We start from the raw sequence: 21,610 nt of genomic DNA on the forward strand, positions 1-21,610 counted from the left end.
CATTGAAACTGCAACACTAAGAAATAAACGTCATGGAGATTAGGAAATTACAGGATCGATAGACATGTAACTGATATGCAAATGATGAAAAAATGGAAACAAAACATCTTGATTTATTCAGTATGGAGAATGCACACCATGTACAGAAATCCCCGCACTTACAAGCCTCAGCTGTTATCAATAAAGTTATTAATGGTCGTCTAAGGAACGTTTTGCAGTGCTGTGCACTTGGACAAATCATCAAAATCTGCTGCTGGCAGATTCCTTTGCAATTGCAGACAAATGATGCCCCAGATGGGTTCAAAAGGAGAGGTGTCCAGAGACCTCACAGCCCATGGTAGCACATTTAGGCCACACAGGTTGCTCACATTAGCACCAGCAACCTGCAATCTGGCATTATCAAGATGAAACAAGGATCATGGAAGACTATATGTAAAGCAATAAGATCGGTGAAATTCAATCTTTTATTAGGTTGTAACTATTATTGTTCTTCTGGCCAGAAATGAGTCGCAGAAGGTTCATTTCTTTGTTTAGAGCAACCAAAGCCCAAAGTATAGATATCATTTTGCACATTTGGTCTTCACTTTTTAGCTTAACAACATTTAAAAAAGATCAACTTTAAAAATCTTAAAACGATACACAGCTTTGAGTACCAGCCTCTACAATGTTGTGGACCAGTAACGTTGTGTGATTTTACTCTAATTTTCCATCTCTAACAAGCTCGTTAGCAGCCTAATATCAGTCCATTGGTTCACAGATGAGTGCCGCTCATAATGAAAGGCAGATTTTGTCAAGTTTCATGTACGTAAACATGGCTTGTTGGGCTGGAGAATTTATTTTTTTTTTCAACCTGCGCCAACACCCGCTGACCTTGGAAAAGTTTTCTCCGCCGTCTGCTTCTAATGAGGGAGAAAGTTGCTGACAAACTTCTTTGGTTACTTGAGTGATATAGCAAGTGTGTAAAAGACATATTTTCCTCATTTACTGTTCCCGGAGAATTTTTTTTTTGTTCTTTTTTTTTTTATTGCAATGCGGCAACAATAGAAACTGAGGTAAGGAATAATAAGAGCCTGGAACAGATGGACTATATGTATGGATGCGTCCCGCTGTGCGACAGCAGCTTCTAACGAGCTGCGGACACAAATCCTACTTTACTCTGCATCTGTTACCATTAAACACGTCTGCATTTTACTCACTATTTAGAGATGTTGCCAGTTAGGAGGTGGCAAAAAAAAACTCTAAAAAAAGAGAATATAAAAGAAAACAGCTGCTTTAAATAAAACAATAAATCCGAATGTCCATACTTATAAATACTTTTTTTACCCTTGAATATTATTTTGTTCATTTACTCTAAATAAAATCAACATTTTCTGCTGGTTAACTTCCCATTATATATTTACTAGTTGAAAAGCCCAGTGCTGCCCGGGCATAGTAACTAACTACGGTTAGTTATAACAAATTTTAATGATTATATCTATATATATAAAGCTGAGTGTAGAGCCCCGCCCACTCCGCATAGCCACATTTACTCTAATAGCCCACATCTTCCCGTCAGCCAGAGGCACCGGACAACTACCACTAATATCCCACATCATCCCGTCACAGCCGCCGGGCTACTACCCCTAATATCCCACATCATCCGGTCAGCCAGAGCCACCGGACTACTCCCCCTAAAATCTCACATCATCCCGTCAGCCAGAGCCACCGGACTACTACCCCTAATATCCCACATCATCCCATCAGTCTGGGGCCAGAACCAGAGCGCTGAGTGGAACGGTCCTACCTTCCATACCGGGGATCCTTTTAAGAGAGGCCTGGCGTCAGAACCAGAACACTGAGTGGATTTGCCCTGACTTTCATACCAATGATTCCTTTAATAGAAGCCTGAGGTGAGAATCAGAGCGCTGAGGGATTTGCCCTAACTTATATACCGGAGATCCCTTTAAGAGAGGCCTGGGGTCAGTACCAAAGCGCAGAATGGATTTGCCCTCACTTCCATACCAATGATCCCTTTAAGAAGGGCCTTTGGTCAGAACCAGAGCGCTGAGTGGATTTGCCCTGACCTGCATACCAATGATCCCTTTAATAGAACCCTGGGGTCAGTACCAAAGTGCAGAGTGGATTTGCCCTAACTTCCATACCAATGATCCCTTTAAGAGACCCTAGGGTCAGAACCACAGAGCTGAGTGGAACGGTCCTAACTTCCATACCGGGGATCCCTTTAAGAGAGGCCTGGGGTCGAAACCAAAGCGCTGGATGGATTTGCTCTGACTTCCATACCAATGATCCCTATAAGAGGGAAGATGTGCCTATAGTATGGAGGATGTGTGATGTGTATATGGGCACTGGAGGGGGGATTCATTTCTGTCATGTGCTCTCTGCTCCTTTTTGGGGGCAGACAATGGCTGGGAGCTTATGTTCCCAGGGATGCTAGATTTCTCCAACCATGTCAGTGTCTGCTAAGGTGTTGTCAAGAGGGAAAACTTTCTCATAGCAACCAATCAAAGCTCAGCTTCTTTTAACCATCTCTGGTGAAATGAGAGATGCTTAGTGATTGGTTGCAAGCAAAACTGTTGCTCATAGCAACCAATCACAGCTCAGCTTCTTTTGAACAGCTCTGGTGAAATGAAAGGTGCTTCGTGATTGGTTGATGATACACACATACATATATTCAGTTTTATATATATATAGATAGCAGTAAAAATAAATACAGATACAGGATTGACATAGGCTTAAAAATAATTTTCTCATTTTCACCAGCAGAGGGAGCTTACTGCTGTTTATAGATTCATGTCAATAATAACACAGTATGCAGGCAGCTCCCTCTAGTGGTGGCTGTGAATGTCTAGGATGTTTCAATTACATTTCTGTGTTGCACCATTTGGAGCTCTGAATCAGAAAAACAGGTTTTCACCCCTCATAACTTTATATGTAGAAATATATTGGCACAGCATTCCGGACGTAAAAGGGATATCATGTTTAAAGGGGGAAGATTGCATTTAAAAAGGAATCTGTTAACAGATTTTTACTAACTAATCTGAGAGCAGCATCAGCATAATGTAGGATCAGAGCCCTGATTCCAACAATGTGTCACTTACTAGACTTCATAGTGTATTTTTTGTAAAATCACTGATTAATTAGGAGTATATCTCTAGAGGACTACTTGTCCTACTACCATGTAGTCCACCATATTTATCAGCTTTGTATAATCCTGACCCCCACCATTGACTAGCAGCTTTTTGCCTATGCACAGTGTACAAAAAAAGCTGCCAATCAAGTGGTGTGCAGGGTTATACAGAGCTCAGCATTCTGAAAACTGCTAAATTTGCAGCTGAGATTCCCGAGTCTCCAGTTGTCTTGTAGACCTTCAGTAGAGCAGAGTCACTCATCCTGAAGGTTGGACCCCCCCAGCATGTTATCAGCTATGCTTCTCTGCATGGCACGTATTTTTATTTTTATGACCACACAGTCTTTAGATCATATCAATATGGGCTGGCATATGATCAGGATTATCAGCTGAAGTATTGCACTGTTCATGTCCTAAAATCTACGTAGGCTTATCTTAGTTCACAATCCAGAAGTGATGACTCCACTTAACCTGTGTGTGTTGTTTTACATGATGGGATAAGAAGTGAAGTACAAAATATAGTCCCACCCAGACTCTGCAACTAGCCCCACCCACAATTAGGGACAAGCCCCACCCACACTCAGCAACAAGCCCTACCCACAATCAGGAACAACTCCCACCCACACTCAAGAACTAGCCCGTCCTGTGCTCAGGAACAAGCCCCACCCACAATCAGGCACAAGCCCCACCCACACTCAGGAACAGGTTTGAACCAGACTCAGCAACAAGCCCCACCTACTCTCAGGCACAAGCCCCACCCAGGCTCAGGAACAAGCCCCACCCAGGCACAAGAATGGCAAAATCAAAGGGAGAAACTGTAGAATTGCTGTAGAGCATAACTTGTAATCTTGACAAATAATCAATTTTGCAGGTATTCATAAGAAATTCATAGGACTTGATGTATAGACCCTCCTGATAGATAGAACTGTCAGAAGTAGGGCGGCTAGCTATATGAAAGAGGAGGTTGAAATTAGTGCCGATTTCATATTGAAAGTAAAAGATTCACATAACATTTTCTAACAGCCATTTTTGGGCTACATTGGGCCAATGGTTGAGAATAAACAAGTGATTTTATCACTTTTCTATAGGTAGATTTATTGTTAATCTATTACACCTCACTGATGAGATATCTTTATATTGTTTCTAGTGAATTTGTTAGTAATAGTATTCTAATATTTTCACAACGGTGATACTTTTTCCCTGTTATAATGTTTTAGAGACCGCTGTCTAAATCCATTATTTCAAATATCACACCCCGCCATGATATTGGAGCATTATGCCAGCTATGTGGTCACTCAGATTGAATATCCTGTATCTGGTAATTTGGATGCGGTCAGAAATTTCAGAAAAGCATCCCCGAGGCTTGATCACCAGTAGGATTGGTTGTTATGATTTGCTATGATGGCGTGTGCTTCTTATTAGATTCCGTAGCTCTGAAGTGAAAGCTATAGTGAATGCATTGTTTTAGGAAATTAATTTTCTTTATTTGGTACAGTTCTGGATTTTTTTAATGCTTTCCTTAAACTGACTGAATCAGAGGCTATTTAATAAAATAGAGCACACAGGGACAATATAAGGCTAAATGGGCCTCCATAGATTACTTGACTACAATGAAAAGGTAAAGCCATATTAATGTTCCACGTTTCTGGGCCTTTTTCTAATAAAAAAGATGTATTGTTCTTCACTACTAATAAAATGTAAGTTTTTATTTTTCCAGTTTAGATTTAACTTGTCAGGCTTCCTTTCTTCACCCATAGTTATTATCATTTTTGTCCAAAACAAGATATTAAAAGGGAACCTGTCAGCAGGTTTTCCCAATATAAGCAAAAGCTACCTAAGATGCAAAAGAAACAAGAAAGATAATGAGCAAGAAACAAACCCTGCTGTAAGTAAAAAGTAATAGTAGATATAAATAACATGGAGTATATAGTTATCACTGTTTTTGGTAAGCCATCTTACCACAACAGGGTGTACAGAAATGGGGAAAGTCCTATACAATATGTAATAGTAGAACCTCATCATATATCAAAAACGACCTCAAAGTGAATAAGGGCAGAGCTAGACCGGAGCCCGACTGTGGACACCCAGCCATGCAATGCCCAGCTTAGTGCAAACTTACAGCAGGGTCGCACCTGCACAGTTGAGGCACAGGTCTATGCAGGCGCACTTTGCTCTGTCCTGTAATGCACATGCGCTGGTAGCAGCAAAGCAAAGTGCCCTTCTGCAGAACCAGTGCTTCAGTTGCACAGACGCAAGATTTACAGCTCTGTGGGGATGAAGTAAGATGCATCATCGACATCAATCGAGGCTGGAGGACATGAATGCAGTGTAATGGCCCCGTTACATGCTTGAATGTCCCAGCAATCCCGCCAATGATCCGACGTGGATGGGATCGCTGGGACATAGCTGATCGCTGGTGAGCTGTCACATAGGCAGACTGACCAGCGATCAGGACCAGTGAGCACGCTGGTATCCAGGGTAAACAGTGGGTATCAAAGCACTGCATGGCTCTTAGTTACCCGCTGTTTACCCTGGATACCAGCTTCCATCGTCTGCTGTATGGCGCTGGGAGTTCATTGATCGTTGGTCTCTCGCTGTCACACGCAGCGATGTGTGCTGTCCAGCAGGAGACCAATGATAGATTTATGGCCCAGACCAATAGGCAACAATTAACGACCAGCCAACTGATCCTTGATCATTGCTACGTGTCACACACAACGATGTTGTTTCGACATCGCTGCAACGTCACCAAACTGGTGACGTTGCAATGATATCATTCACAATATCGTTGCGTGTAAGGGGGCCTTTAGAGTACATGCTGGGCAAAAACCAACAACGTCCATCAGACCAGACACCTCCAATTACCATACAATGTGGAAGAATTTTAAAAGGGATTTTTTGTCAATGGGAAGAAAAAGTACTGATGTGGCAAAATGTGATAGTTGCCCGCTTCAGTCTATGACATATGGGCAGGACCTTCCCCTACTCCTTTGCGTGTTTGTAGGCCTCAATGAAAATAGGTGACCTCCTTAGAACCAGGAATAATGTATTTACCCACCACACGACTAAATATTATTTAATTTACCAGGATTGATGTAGTTGACCGTTATACTAGAAGATATATTGTATACCCGAGATTTTGCAGCCTGTACCCCTCATCCTCATGCATCGAAAGCTCTGAGCTGCAGCACATAAAAAGACTGAGCTCCTGCTCAGATGACTACAAATTAAATATTTTACTAACCTGCTAGATCACCAGGAATATTATTTATCAGATCAGATTTTTTAGCAGGGAAGGCTACAGAAACCACAAGAGGCCGATGGAATCAACAGTTTTTTGGAGACACAATGAGACTATCAAGCCCTGTATCAACAGGAAAGTAAGGAACGAGTCACCAGGGACAGGATTCTAATTAAGTCATCAGTGAATTAATACTGCACCCCAAAATAACTAGTCATTGCTGGATGGAGATGAGGCCCCATTCAAGAGTCCATTTTTTTGTGTACAAGAAAAAAAAAATTTTCATCAGTGTGCTGAATTAGATTTTTTTCATGTTGGCTTTCCTTCTATGCATGAATTAAATATATATTACAAGCTTCTCCTACCCATTGAACAGTAAAAACTGAACAGAACTCATATGACACGAGGATGAAATCGGAGTGTTTTTTTTTTCTTTTTATCATGGACTCATTCTGTGGAATCAGTGAGTTTGATTCACAAATTGGATCAAAAATAAACAAATGCACAAATTATTATTTTTTTGTGGACAATTTGTCCCATCAAATAAACAGTCATGAAACACAGGCATGAGTCATTGTCATCTAGCGGCCATTGGCTCGATCTCGAGCCATGGTGACTTGAATGAAACCTCTGAAAGAAGATCGATCTTGTGTAAGCCTAGATAGGTCCACCAGAGTCTATTCTTCTGTCTTTTTTTTTCTTTATCATCCAGGTTTTGCACAAAAAAGACAAAACTATGTGCTAGCCGTGTCTTCATCGCCAGTGAAATGTTCCACAATTTGAAGACCTTGTCCAGTGACTTAATTGTAAATTTGCCCATAACTATTTATCTATTGACTACCATCTTAAATGTGTCTCGGTCGTACCTGGTAGTAGTCAATATCTTTGTCTTTTTTAGTCTTGAGTAGCAGTCCCATGTTCGAACTTTCCATCTTGACCCGCAGTAATAAGTCCAACATTCCATTTATGCTTGTTGCTATCAATGTTGTATCGTCTGCATAGAGTCCTTTATAAACCCTCACCCAATTAGGGATCGGTTCTGGGATTTGGGACTTTTAGATGACATTTCAGAAATAACGTAACTTGAAGTGATAGAATCAAAATCTGAAATTCTGCTTCCTTACCTTAGCATGCCCCCTGAATTCAACCCTCCCTCATTGGGTACTTTATGTAGACAATAGATGTGATGGTGGCAGTGTCTACATCTGGGATCCTTATATGAGATTTTCCCACATGCCTTCTTGGCTCTGTCTTCTTCTGTGCATGCACAGGTACAGGCTGCAAAATTTCATGTTTCTGCGCATGTGTTGAACATCCAGAGATTGTGTAAATCAAAGGACCATCATGGACATATCGAATGTCAGGGCTGTCGATTCGGAGTCGGTGTCAATTTTGGTGGAGTCGGCGCCCGTATAAAATGGACTGACTCCTAAAATATATAGTAAATTGAGAACAGTAGTACAATGCAGGATGTGCTGAATATTTTTTCTTAAAAATTTGGGAAAGTTATGAAATTTCCTTTAAATGTCTGTTCTGTTCCTGATCTAAGGATCTAAGCTTTTTGTTGAGATGAATGTGTGCTGCACTTTATGTACATGCTCAGTAGTGACCAGTGCTGTGGAGTCATAGATGAGATGAATCTGTGCTGCACTTTATGCACATGCTCAGTAGTGACCAGTGTTGTGGAGCCATAGATGAGATGAATCTGTACTGCACTTTATGTACATGCTCAGTAGTGACCAGTGCTGTGGGGTCATAGACGAGATGAATCTGTGCTGCACTTTATGTTCATGCTCAGTAGTGACCAGTGCTGTGGAGTCAAAGTTGAGATGAATCTGTGCTGCACTTTATGTACATGCTCAGTAGTGACCAGTGCTGTGGGGTCATAGATGAGATGAATCTGTGCTGCACTTTATGTACATGCTCAGTAGTGACCAGTGCTGTGGGCTCATAGTTGAGATGAATCTGTGCTGCACTTTATGTACATGCTCAGTAGTGACCGGTGCTGTTGAGTCGTAGATGAGATGAATCTGTGCTGCACTTTATGCACATGCTCAGTAGTAACCAGTGCTGTGGAGTCATAGATGAGATGAATCTGTGCTGCACTTTATGTACATGCTCAGTAGTGACCAGTGCTGTGGAGTCATAGCTGAGATGAATCTGTGCTGCACTTTATGGACATGCTCAGTAGTGACCACTGCAGTGGAGTCAGAGTTAAGATGAATCTGTGCTGCACTTTATGTACATGCTCAGTAGTGACCAGTGCTGTGGAGTCATAGTTGAGATGAATCTGTGCTGCACTTTATGTACATGCTCATTAGTGACCAGTGCTGTGGGGTCATAGTTGAGATGAATCTGTGCTGCACTTTATGTACATGCTCATTAGTGACCAGTGCTATGGAGTCATAGTTGAGATGAATCTGTGCTGCACTTTATGTACATGCTCATTAGTGACCAGTGCTGTGGAGTCATAGTTGAGATGAATCTGTGCTGCACTTTATGTACATGCTCAGTAGTAACCAGTGCTGTGGGGTCATAGATGAGATGAATCTGTGCTGCACTTTATGTACATGCTCAGTAGTGACCGGTGCTGTGGAGTCATAGTTGAGATGAATCTGTGCTGCACTTTATGTGCATGCTCAGTAGTGACCAGTGCTGTGGAGTCATAGTTGAGATGAATCTGTGCTGCACTTTATGTACATGCTCAGTAGTAACCAGAGCTGTGGAGTCATAGATCAGATGAATCTGTGCTGCACTTTATGTACATGCTCAGTAGTGACCAGTGCTGTGGAGTCATAGATGAGATGAATCTGTGCTGCACTTTATGTACATGCTCAGTAGTGACCAGTGCTGTGGAGTCATAGTTGAGATGAATCTGTGCTGCACTTTATGTACATGCTCAGTAGTGACCAGTGCTGTGGAGTCATAGTTGAGATGAATCTGTGCTGCACTTTATGTACATGCTCAGTAGTGACCAGTGCTGTGGGGTCATAGTTGAGATGAATCTGTGCTGCACTTTATGTACATGCTCAGTAGTGACCAGTGCTGTGGAGTCGTAGTTGAGATGGATCTGTGCTGCACTTTATGTACATGCTCAGTAGTGACCAGTGCTGTGGAGTCGTAGATGAGATGAATCTGTGCTGCACTTTATGGACATGCTCAGTAGTGACCAGTGCTGTGGAGTCATAGTTGAGATGAATCTGTGCTGCACTTTATGTACATGCTCAGTAGTAACCAGTGCTGTGGGGTCATAGATGAGATGAATCTGTGCTGCACTTTATGTACATGCTCAGTAGTGACCGGTGCTGTGGAGTCATAGTTGAGATGAATCTGTGCTGCACTTTATGTGCATGCTCAGTAGTGACCAGTGCTGTGGAGTCATTGTTGACATGAATCTGTTCTGCACTTTATGTGCATACTCAGTAGTGACCAGTGCTGTGGAGTCATAGTTGAGATGAATCTGTGCTGCACTTTATGTACATGCTCATTAGTGACCAGTGCTGTGGGGTCATAGTTGAGATTAATCTGTGCTGCACTTTATGTACATGCTCATTAGTGACCAGTGCTATGGAGTCATAGTTGAGATGAATCTGTGCTGCACTTTATGTACATGCTCATTAGTGACCAGTGCTGTGGAGTCATAGTTGAGATGAATCTGTGCTGCACTTTATGTACACGCTCAGTAGTAACCAGTGCTGTGGGGTCATAGATGAGATGAATCTGTGCTGCACTTTATGTACATGCTCAGTAGTGACCGGTGCTGTGGAGTCATAGTTGAGATGAATCTGTGCTGCACTTTATGTGCATGCTCAGTAGTGACCAGTGCTGTGGAGTCATAGTTGAGATGAATCTGTGCTGCACTTTTATGTACATGCTCAGTAGTAACCAGTGCTGTGGAGTCATAGATCAGATGAATCTGTGCTGCACTTTATGTACATGCTCAGTAGTGACCAGTGCTGTGGAGTCATAGTTGAGATGAATCTGTGCTGCACTTTATGTACATGCTCAGTAGTGACCAGTGCTGTGGAGTCATAGTTGAGATGAATCTGTGCTGCACTTTATGTACATGCTCAGTAGTGACCAGTGCTGTGGGGTCATAGTTGAGATGAATCTGTGCTGCACTTTATGTACATGCTCAGTAGTGACCAGTGCTGTGGAGTCGTAGTTGAGATGGATCTGTGCTGCACTTTATGTACTGCTCAGTAGCGAAGCTTGTATGAGGGAGTCAGAGCTGAGAGTCGGAGGCTTGGCTTACCGACTCTACAGCCTTGTTGAATGTGACCTATTATTTACATAGCGTTCTCCAAGGGGATCTGTAACATGCATATGAGTGTTATGATAATGATGCAGCATTTTAATCTTTCACATGGCATTGCATGTCAAGTTTTAGCAAGTGCACAACTCCTTTCACATTTCACAGATATCACATTGAATGGATATTTTTCTTCATGGACATTTTTTGCATCTTAATTTAATTCCTATACAATTTTGTTTGACTGAGACATTCATCTACTAGTATACAAAGTTTTCCTTTTGCCTTGTTTCTTTTCGTGAGAACGTACAGTTTATACGCTTAAGACAAAAGCTGTTAGTGCTTTAGGTTAGAAATAAAAAATCCAAATAAATGTGGAAAACACATTATGTAGCTTTTATGTGTCAGTAGAAAAATATCACCAAAAAGAAATACATATATATATATATATATATATATATATATATATATATCAGAGTAGAAGGCTTGCACGTTGCAAGGCCTGGCACGTGGCACACTTCTATCGGTTACGATCATAAAAGTTTACGGGACTTTTTTTGCACCGAACACAAAGTGTGGGGGATTCTGTAAGTTTATTCAAGTAATATTATGTCCAGGCCTCATAAAGAACTTTCTGACCTCTGGAAACCAAAGCCGGCATGCAGACTGTGATAATGTTAAACTTATTACCTTATTTTATTTCCCTATTACATTCCTTTTGATCAAAAACAGACTTACGCGTGGTTTTCATGAATCAATTACCATTGCAGTTTGTTTTATAAGAGGCATGCTGCGAAAATATGACCAGTTTTTAACACACAAAAATGAAATATCAGTGTTCCACTAAACAAAAAGTGGCTTTTTATTGGGATTGCAAATGTTTAGAATGACATGCATTGGCTGAGGATAAAGTAAACGTGCAAAACTTAAATCCAAGAAGTGCCATAAAAGTGACCTGTTTACAAAGCAGGTATTGAAGGGAAGCATCAAACAGTGTTGAAAGTTGATCTTCTTGAGGAGTCTTCCAATAATACACTTTTTTTATAGTCAAAGTCAGAATTGCCACATATATCACGTTGGTTTTGGATTAAATTCGACAATATGTAAGCAAAATCTATGTAAACATAAGCTCTAGAGAACTGTAGATAGCCAGTGAAATAATAAATGTCTCTTCATTAAAAGAAATTGTCCAGTGGAGAAATATTTTCTAGAAAGTGCTCAGACAGGATTAAAAAGTACAAGAGATTTTCATCCTCAAAGATCTTCAGCTTCTTTTCCAGTGCTCCTCTGGTTCTCAGATGCGCATTCATTTCCCCAGGTCTTTAGTTCTTTGTTGTCTTATCCCAAAGAAAATGTTGAGAAATGCACGTTCAGCCCATCTCTGGCCGTAGCAGTGACTTACTGCAGTCAATGCCAGATGTTTTCTAATATTCTTTGCATTTTGAGAAGGAACAAAGGATAGACACCATTGGGGAGCAGACGAGATTCGGAACAGGAGATATTGGTGAGAGGGTGTAAGTATCGCCTTTTTGTTTTGCACCCAATCTATCCTTTCCCAACCCCATTAAATAGTCCATTTGAATTGAGTCTTTGCTCCTGCTTATCACATGAAGATCCAAGCACCAAGACGCTACCCATGATCAACTTGTCTTAAGGAGGGCTTCATTTTAAGCTTGGGTTGTCCAAAGTAAAATATGTAAATTTATTTATAGGAGGCAATAGTTTACTTTTTTCAGCCATGCTCTTTATAATAAAATTGCACAATAATTATTTGGCTGTGCTTATATTTTAGATCTTTGTGTCTTTACAACATTTGTAGCTAGGTTTGCATGTACATTGTCCCAGACACCACCACACAGAAACATTGCATTAATCAGTTGTCCTGCTACAGCTACCAGTGAGAATTTATATACGGTACATGACAAATCCTGAAGGCGCCACATTTAGTCCCTATCATTTTTGTAAGGTTCTTCTCAGCAGTCCACAGTTGGGTCCCAGTATATACACATTTCAAAAGAAACTTGTGTGTCACTCTACCTTCTTAGCTAAATGATATTGGACCTAATTGCCTGTCATTATTTACAACTATTTTATTTAAAACAAGCACTTTCTATAAGCATACTTACCAACATGTACAAATCCAAGCAAGGGGTTGTCTAGCTTTTGAGTAAATTTTTTATTGATAGAAAACAAAGAGTGGTTATTAATGGCGCATACTCAGATTGGGCCAGGGTTACTAGTGGGGGACCACAGGGTTCTGTATTGGGCCCCTACTATTTAATATATTTATTAATGATCTAGTGGATGGCTTACACAGTAAAATATCAGTATTTGCAGATGATACAAAAACTATGTAAGGTAGTTAACACAAAGGAGGACAGTTTGCAACTACAGACAGATTTGGGTAAATTGGAGAATTGGGCTGAAAAATGGCAAATGAGGTTTAACACAGATAAGTGTAAGGTTATGCACATGGGAAGGAGAAACAGATGCTACAATTACTTACTAAATGGGAAACTGCTGGGGAAATCAGACATGGAAAAAGACTTAGGCATCTTAGTCAATAAGAAGCTAAATTGGAGTGCCCAGTGTCAGGCAGCTGCCACCAAAGCAAATAGGGTCATGGGATGCGTAGAAGAGGTCTGGGGACACGAGATGAAAACATAATTCTCCCTCTGTACAAATCACTGGTCAGACCACACTTGGAGTATTGTGTGCAATTTTGGACACCGGTGCTCAAGAAAGACATTACTGAACTTGAAAGGGTTCAAAGGCGGGCTACTAAAATGATAAATGGAGTTGGTTCACTACAATACCCAGAAAGGTTCTCAAAATTAGGTCTATTTACTCTAGAAAAGAGAAGACTTAGGGGAGACTTAATATATATGTACAAGTATATCAGAGGGCAATACAGAGATCTCTCCAGTGAACTGTTTGTACCAAGGACTGTGACAAGAACAAGGGGGCATTCTCTTCATTTGGAGAAAAGACAATTTCTACACCAGCATAGAAGAGGGTTCTTCACGGTAAGAGCAGTGAGACTATGGAATTCTCTTCCTGAGGAAGTGGTGATGGCCAACTCACTGAATGAATTTAAGAAAGGAATGGATGCTTTTCTTGTGAGTAACAGTATAGAAGGTTACGAATAACATAATATTATAGGTAGATGGTTGACCCAGCTTAGGGGAAGGAACTTTTTTCCCTATGGAGAAAATTGGCTGCTACTCTGTGGGTTTTTTGCCTTCCCCAGGATCAACAATGCAGAACAGCTGCACTAAAAATAGGCTGAACTAGATGGACATAAGGTCTTCCTTCAGCCTTCAAAACTATGTAACTATTTAACATAAATTTAAGGTTAAGAATAATTTTTTGGATTCTCAATTTAAGGAGTATTCTAAAGTTGTCTCTTGAGCAGCCTAGAATTATGTAATCCTCCTGGTTTCTGGCAGGGAGGGCTCTCCTCATTGACTGATGGTTCTGGTGAGTAGCAGAGCAGTAGTGTTAGTAGAACTATAAATTGCAGCACAACTTCTACTGTAACACATTCAGCTATCAGTCGTCTGTTGTGTACACTGCGATCACTGTATTTATATATAGAGATAACAGGACATTTAAACAAGCCCACACTTGGGAACAGCGAGAACAATGATTTGTAGACCTACTCTGGAAGAAACAGTGCTGTGGGCAAGTGATTTTGCAAGATTTATAATAGCAGCTTGTCAGGAGCTGAAAGGGAGGGGAGTGGAGGTGAGCAGATAACTGCTGTATAGAAATTTATTGGCTGGAGAAAGGTGGTTGGTATGTTAAGAGTTAACGTCTCTCCTGGAATGTAACCACTTCACACTCTTGGCCAGCAAGCACTAATGCCTGAGCTCCATGAAAACAAGCTTTACACTATGAAAGATAAAAGTTCTCCTTGCAGGAAAATGACAGCAGATAGAAAAAACATGTCAATGGCAAACTTGCTTATTTTCATGCTAACTAATTAAAACACTTTAATAACTTGAAAACACCCTTTTAACTCATTCTGCCTCCAGCAAAAACATTGCAACACATAGGTTATATACAGCAAACGGTACAAACATTTTAATCCCAAATTAAAAAATGATAGCTCCAATTACATGTATTTACGGTAAGTAAAAAAGACAACGTCTTTAATATGCTGGTATTGTTCCCCAGAAGTAGAGAGTCCAGGCAAATTCAGGACACTTGGCAGCTATCTGTAAGCTGTACCCTTCTTTCAATATCTTTAACCTTCCTATATGCATTTAAGAGTGGCTTCAGTATTCATTTTGTGTATTACTGTTCCTAAATTCAGATTTCTTGGAAACATTTCGATGCAGGAAGCAATTGGGAATGATAAAAGCACTGTTCCTTGGAAAACATCTTTCTTTTTTTTAACCAGATGGTCCTATTGTGAAATCTTTGCGGCTCTTATATTTTTACCACAAGCCAAACTGAACACTGGAATTATATATGTTCAGTAATTATCTGCATGTGGTTTTTCTGGCAGTAAAATACTAGGTGCTGGTTACAGTGACACATAGACCCGACATTCTGTTGTCTTGTGATCATCATGTTGCATCAAGAGTCACTTCCTTTCGCAAATATCTAAAAGGAAATGAGGTTGGAGAACAATGTTCATATTGAATTAGTAGGATTGCAGCTTTATTGCAGAAATCTTACTCAAGTCTTATTTTAACATAAGGAATTTTTAAAGTGTAACCTTGGTTATAACTACAAAAGTGTCTCCAGGTCCTTGATCTAGACGGCTAGAGCCACTGAGCCCAGTGATTGGCTGCCGTAGTCACGTGTGCTCTGGCCGCGACCTCGACGTTGCAGCCTATGAACAACGACTGATGGGTCAGTCCTGGATAAGGGGAGAATGAGTAACGTCTCTCTCTTTGTTGTTTTATAGATTTGTAATCCAATGGAAAATTTAAAAAATTTAAAACTGGCAACCCCTTTAGGCTGTGTGCACATGTTGTGTTTGTGCTGCGTTTTTTCAGTGCAGATTTAACACAAATCCTGAAGGCTTTCCTTCACGCCAGCAAAGTGAATGAGAATCGTGAAGTCTCATGCTTATTTTTGACTTACAGATTTAAATCTTCTGCTTGTCAATTCTTTTAGTGGTTTTGCTGCACATTTCACTCATACTAATTAATGGGGAAAAAACTGTACCAAAAACGCAAGTAAAGAACGCAGCAAAACGAGAATTTTTGCCCCCGTGCGTCTCCTGCTAAGAGAAACATTTCTGCACTAAATACTTAATGTTTGCACGATCCCACCTGTTTTGATTGTTATGTTTAATATGTTTTTATCAAACTTTAATATATTTAGTAAAGCACAAACATTAGAAAATCATATGAAACATACGAAATATGCAACTAAGCGATCTGTAAGATAACAAGGGTTGTAATAGTGGAGACAATAATGTAGAAATTATGCTATCACCTGTGCTAAAAAAAACATCCTGTGCAACAAAGCACCCAAATATGTCCAGAACTGCACAATGTGAAAGTCAAAACTTGGCTAATAAGAAAAAAACTGAAAGATCCCACAAAATATAAAGTCAAAACAACAACAACAACAAAAAAACAAAGTAAAAAAAAAGTGGGATTAGAAGAGGGAGGACAGGAACGATGAATATTAAAAGGGAGTAGAGAAATCATCGACGGACCTATCCATCGAGGCTAGAGGCATTAAAAGAGATCACTACTTCTCACTGTACTGGACAGGAGGGGAGCACAGATTGCCAATGGGTAGCACCAAGGTAATGGTGGACATTTTTCTTGAGAGATGGCAATGAGCCATGGCCAGTTGAGAGAAAACCAATTGGGCACAGTGTGCTAGGGTTGTTCTCCAAAACTACCTACCTAGATTTCACATTAAAAAGGTTATAAAAGTGGGCAACTCTAATACTTACAAGTCTCCAGTAAGAGTTGGAGTGGGACACTGTAGGGCATCGACATCACCCGGAGAGAATTTTGTAATTTTGAGACCTCATGGGTCTGGACAATTGTAAATGTCTTGTCAATTAACAATTAGCTATGTTTTGTTAGTTGTCAACTTAAGCAATGGAAAAAAATGTGTCTCTGCTACGGCTGTTCAACAGCAAGATATGTTATAGGCAGTATGTTAATTTACGGAAAAAACTAATAATCAACTTTGTTTTTATTTTAGACGCTTTGGAGTCTGGACCAAATAAATGTCAAAGGTGAGTCAGCTGATTTACATTTGTGGTGTGCATAGAATTGAGATCAGTCCTTTAACCTCTTAACGTCCAATGACGGATATATCCAATAATGGATGCCTCCCCTGGTTTGTTGCGGGCTCCGGCGATTAGCCTGCACATTTTCCAGCTCATGATAGCTGATCTGATCAGCTGTCCTGTGCCCCTAATAGCCGCGGGTGGAATCGCAATCCATCCGCTGCTGTAACCATGTTAAATGCCGCTGTCAAACTCTGACAGGTGCATTTAACATGCATATGCAGGAAGCTTGTCATTAACCCCGCCCATTGGCGCCCATGTCACATGACAGTGGGTTGCCAATGGGTTGGCATGACAACCCGGGGTCTGCAAGAGACCCCTGTGGTTGTTATTGCCGGATCGCTATGACCGCCGCCCAGCGGTGGGCGCTCATGGAAAGTGAGCATTTCTGCTACATAGAGCAAGGCTGCAGCCCTGCTTTGTGTTGCAGAAGCGATTGGATGTTTGCATCTCCTGGTGTCCCATGGAGACTTTTGAAGCAAGTAAAAATTAACGAAAAAGTTTTTAAAAATATTACAAATATATATATATATATATATATAAGTTCAAATCATACCCCATTCAGTATGAAATAATTATTTTTTAAAAAATAATTAAAAATTACACATATTTGGAATCACCATGTTCAAAATTGCCCGATCTATCAATATATAAAAATAATTAATCCAATCGGTAAACGGCGTAGCGAGAAAAAAAATCAAAACTCCAGAATTACATTTTTTTGGTCGCTGCAAAATTGCAATAACAGGTGATCAAAAGATCGTATCTACACCAAAAAGGTATCAATACAAATGTCAGATTGACCCGCAAAAAATAAGCCCTCACCGGGCCCCAGATCATGAAAAATAGAAACACTACTGGTAAAATCATATGGTAAAATCAATGGTGCTGTTCAAAAGTACAACTCGTACCAGAAAAAACAAGCCATCACATGGCCATATTGACGGAAAAATAGCAAAGTTATGGCTCTGGGAAGAAGGGAAGCGCAAAAATGGAAATACCCCTGGTCCTTAAGCAGAGGCGTATCTAGGCTCTCTGGCACCCGGGGCAAGAATTCGGTTCGGCGCCCCCCCCCCCCCCAAGTGCATATGCGACTTGCACACTTAGCCATGTACCCACGAGCTGCTCCTCCTAATGCTCTCAATGTTCAGTAAAAAACTGAGAGAAGCAGGAAGAGAAGCTCGTTGTCAAGTATGAAAATCGCACATGAGTGAAGTGTCCATGTGATGACTACTGGAACCTGCAGAGCTGAATCCTGACATTGCAGCTTCTGAATTCTCACAACGAATGCACTGCACACATTTAGGATTCTCCCTTGCTGATGTACAGTCATGTCAGCACAAGTATGTGATTTATATACTTCTGGCCACATTCCGACTAGACGTGCCCGGCCTCGCTCCGTTCACTTTCATTGAGTGAGGCCACACGTCTAGTCAGCATGTGACCGCATGGATGTAAGTTACCGGCACGAGAGAATCCTGACAGCGTTCAGTGAGCACTGTGAGAATTCAGACGTCTGCAGTCACATAGAATGACTGCAGACTCCGTACAAACCTGGACAACCCCTTTAATGTTCCTAACAAATAAAAACATGAGAATTAGTCAGTATCACAAATAACATTTACATCCAAGTACCTTATAGATGACGTCGTCTCTGCAGTCAGTCTCCTTTTCTTCTAGACCCCATGATGAGTTTTCTCATCCACAGCCGTCTCTGTAGACTTCCATCTTCTCCGGTCTTCTGCAGCAAATCTCCACACGACGCCCTTAAAGATAGAAGTGTCATTATAATGCTCCTAAATACAAATATCTGCAATATACTGTCGCCTCACACTATTCCCCTCTAGCATCCCACCTGTTCACCATACTGTCTCCTCATATATTTACCCCCTCACTCTCTATACTGTCTGCTCACACATATCCCCGACTCCCCATACTGTGTCCACTTACATTAACCCATTCGCTCCCCATACTGTCTGCACCAATCCCCCATACTGTTTCCTCATACATACTCTTTATTTTGTGTCCTCAAATCTCCCCACACATTAAATCCCCCCATCCCCAATCCCCCACATACATTAAGTACCCCCATCCCCATTCCAAATCCCCCCACACATTAACCCAATCCCCACTCATTAACCCCCATCAGCACTCCAAATACCCCCACACATTAACCCCAACCCCACTCATTAATGCCCCCATACATTAACCCCCATCCCCATTCATTAACCCCCGCACACATTAACCCAATCCCCACTCATTAACCCCATCACCACTCCAAATCCCCCCACACATTAAATAACCATCTGCACTCCAAATACCCCCACACATTAACCCCCATCCCCATTCATTAACCCCCACACACATTAACCCCCATCCCCACTCATTAACGCCCCCACACATTAATCCCCATCCCCATTCATTAACCCCCGCACACATTAACCCAATCCCCACTCATTAACCCCCGCACACATTAACCCAATCCCCACTCATTAACCCCCATCACATTAAATAACCCCCATCTCCACTCCAAATCCCCCCACACATTAACCCCATGGCATCCCCACTCATTAACCCCCATCCCCACTCTAAATACCCCCACACATTAACCCCATGGCATCCCCACTCATTAACCTCCATCCCCACTCTAAATACCCCCACACATTAACCCCATGGCATCCCCACTCATTAACCCCCATCCCCACTCTAAATACCCCCACACATTAACCCCATGGCATCCCCACTCATTAACCCCCATCCCCACTCTAAATACCCCCACACATTAACCGCCATCCCCTCTACAAATCCCCCCCATCTCCACTCATTAACTCCCCCTCATCTCCCATCTTCGGTGGTTCTTCAGCTCCACAGTGGAGCACACTTACCACCAGCGTTTGCTTTGGGCGCCGGGGAGTGACGTCAGCAGCGTGATCACATGACATGATCACGCTGCTGACGTCGCTCTGGCCCGGCGGTCAGAGCTTCAATTGTACAGGCGTCTGTATAGACGCCAGTACAACTGCTCCCTGGGAGCTGGCACGGCCTCCTTCTCTGCGCCGGCTGTCAGTTTAACAGCTGACACAGAGAACCGCCGACTCTCAGGCGGGGGCGGCAGAACGCAGCCGCCAGGGAGGACACTGCGGACCGCTGCATTAGGCGGCCCGACTGCGCCCCCCTGCTGGCTGCGCCCGGGGCAACTGCCCCGGCTGCCCCCCCCTAGATACGCCACTGTCCTTAAGGGGTTAAAGGGATCGAGTCGACTAGTTGGCATATTGCATACGGTAGGTTGCCTGGTAGAGTTGAGCAAAACTTTTGCAGGTGCCTGGTCCAATGGCCATGGATTACTGGCGTACCTTACTGACCTGTGACCCTCTAACATCTGTGGCACCTCTACTGAATAGAGGATATAGCACTGGACTAATCAGAAGAAACAGGGATGCTGAGGCAAGAAGATTTTCACAGGGTTCTGGTCTGGCAGCCATAGCCTTCATGTGACCGATGGACCAGGCTTCTGTGAATCATTTTGCTCATCTCTAATGCCTTGTAATTACGGCATTCTAATGACTATTATGTGAAGTTATGTAAGGTATTATAAAATCATAAAAAAGTTGATATTTTATTAATTGATTGATACTTTTTAATAGATGAGCTGATGCAATTGTGTTTCTTTCACTTAATCTAGTGCAGTTAATAAAAAAGGGGCCAGCAAGGATGAGACGTACTGGCGGGAGATCAATGCAGCGATGGCCTTAACGAATCTGGCACAAGGAAAAGACAAACTGCAGGGGACCACTAGCTGCATCATTCAGAAATCATCACATATATCAGAAGTTAAGACTGTCAAAGTGCCACTAATTCAGCAATATCAATGAATGGGATTCGACTTCCAACCTGCAATGGAGCATTCAGGACTGATGATAACAACCACAAGCATGTTTCTGCCTTAGAACATTTTGTAGACTTTTCTAAACTGGTTCCACCAGACTTGGACTTCCATGTATAATATCTTCTACCCAGGACATGTAAATTTTTACGTCTTATGTTTTTTTTTATTTTTAACCAAAATACTAACTTATTTTATGCTAAAGAGCATAAATACTCAGCTTATAAGTAAAACTGTCTGCCTTGCTTCTACCATATGTGCCTTGCCTTTCAGTAATAAGCTAGAACGTGGGCATGATATGAAATATTTATGCCTTAAATTATGAATGCCATAATGTTTTTTTTTTTTTTTATATATTTAGTCTTGGACTTTTTCTATTCAGGTAACCTGAACTAAAATTTTACCAAACCCAGAAATGATGCATTCATTCCAATGGACGATTGGCAATTATTGATATGCCTTGTCGTTGTTTTGTATTGTCAGATAATGTAAATTACCAGTGATGAGATATCTTCAGGAGATAAGACTATCAGAAAATTAAAAGTCTTTTTTTATAATAAATGAAAAAAAAATTGCAATAAAATGATAAGTTGATAAAACTTTAAGAATTTCATACATTTTACTGGTGATTCTGGACCACTTTGATAAATCCTTTTACTCCATTAATGCATTTCAAGTTAGTTTCAGGGCTGTCGATCAATTGGTAAATACTTTCTGCATATAATTCATCATTTATAATACTACCCCCCATTTACTATTAAGTTGTTTTTCTGATGTTGAAAGAACATTATGAATTGTAATAATGGTTATTCCCAGAACAAAATTATTTTGGAATT

At 41.3% G+C, this 21,610-nt stretch overlaps 1 protein-coding gene across 4 annotated transcripts in view; it reads left to right on the forward strand.

The window, feature by feature from the left end:
- The window catches only part of MKX (mohawk homeobox), a 133,077-nt gene extending 111,679 nt beyond the window's left edge, over positions 1-21,398 (forward strand). For 2 of the 4 annotated variants that reach the window (XM_073581732.1, XM_073581733.1), the window contains exons 6-7: positions 16,804-16,837; positions 20,574-21,397. In XM_073581732.1, the coding sequence (XP_073437833.1) occupies positions 16,804-16,837; positions 20,574-20,763 (224 nt within the window). In that variant the 3' untranslated portion in view covers positions 20,764-21,397. Of the gene's footprint in view, positions 1-16,803; positions 16,838-20,573 lie in introns of all 4 variants that reach the window. The other 2 variants (XM_073581734.1, XM_073581735.1) reach the window with 2 other exon arrangements.
- Positions 21,399-21,610: the final 212 nt, after the last annotated feature.

This window comes from Dendrobates tinctorius, unplaced genomic scaffold, assembly GCF_039654945.1.
Source record: "Dendrobates tinctorius isolate UK_male_01 unplaced genomic scaffold, ASM3965494v1 ptg000070l, whole genome shotgun sequence".
In the NCBI taxonomy this organism is placed as follows: domain Eukaryota; kingdom Metazoa; phylum Chordata; class Amphibia; order Anura; family Dendrobatidae; genus Dendrobates; species Dendrobates tinctorius.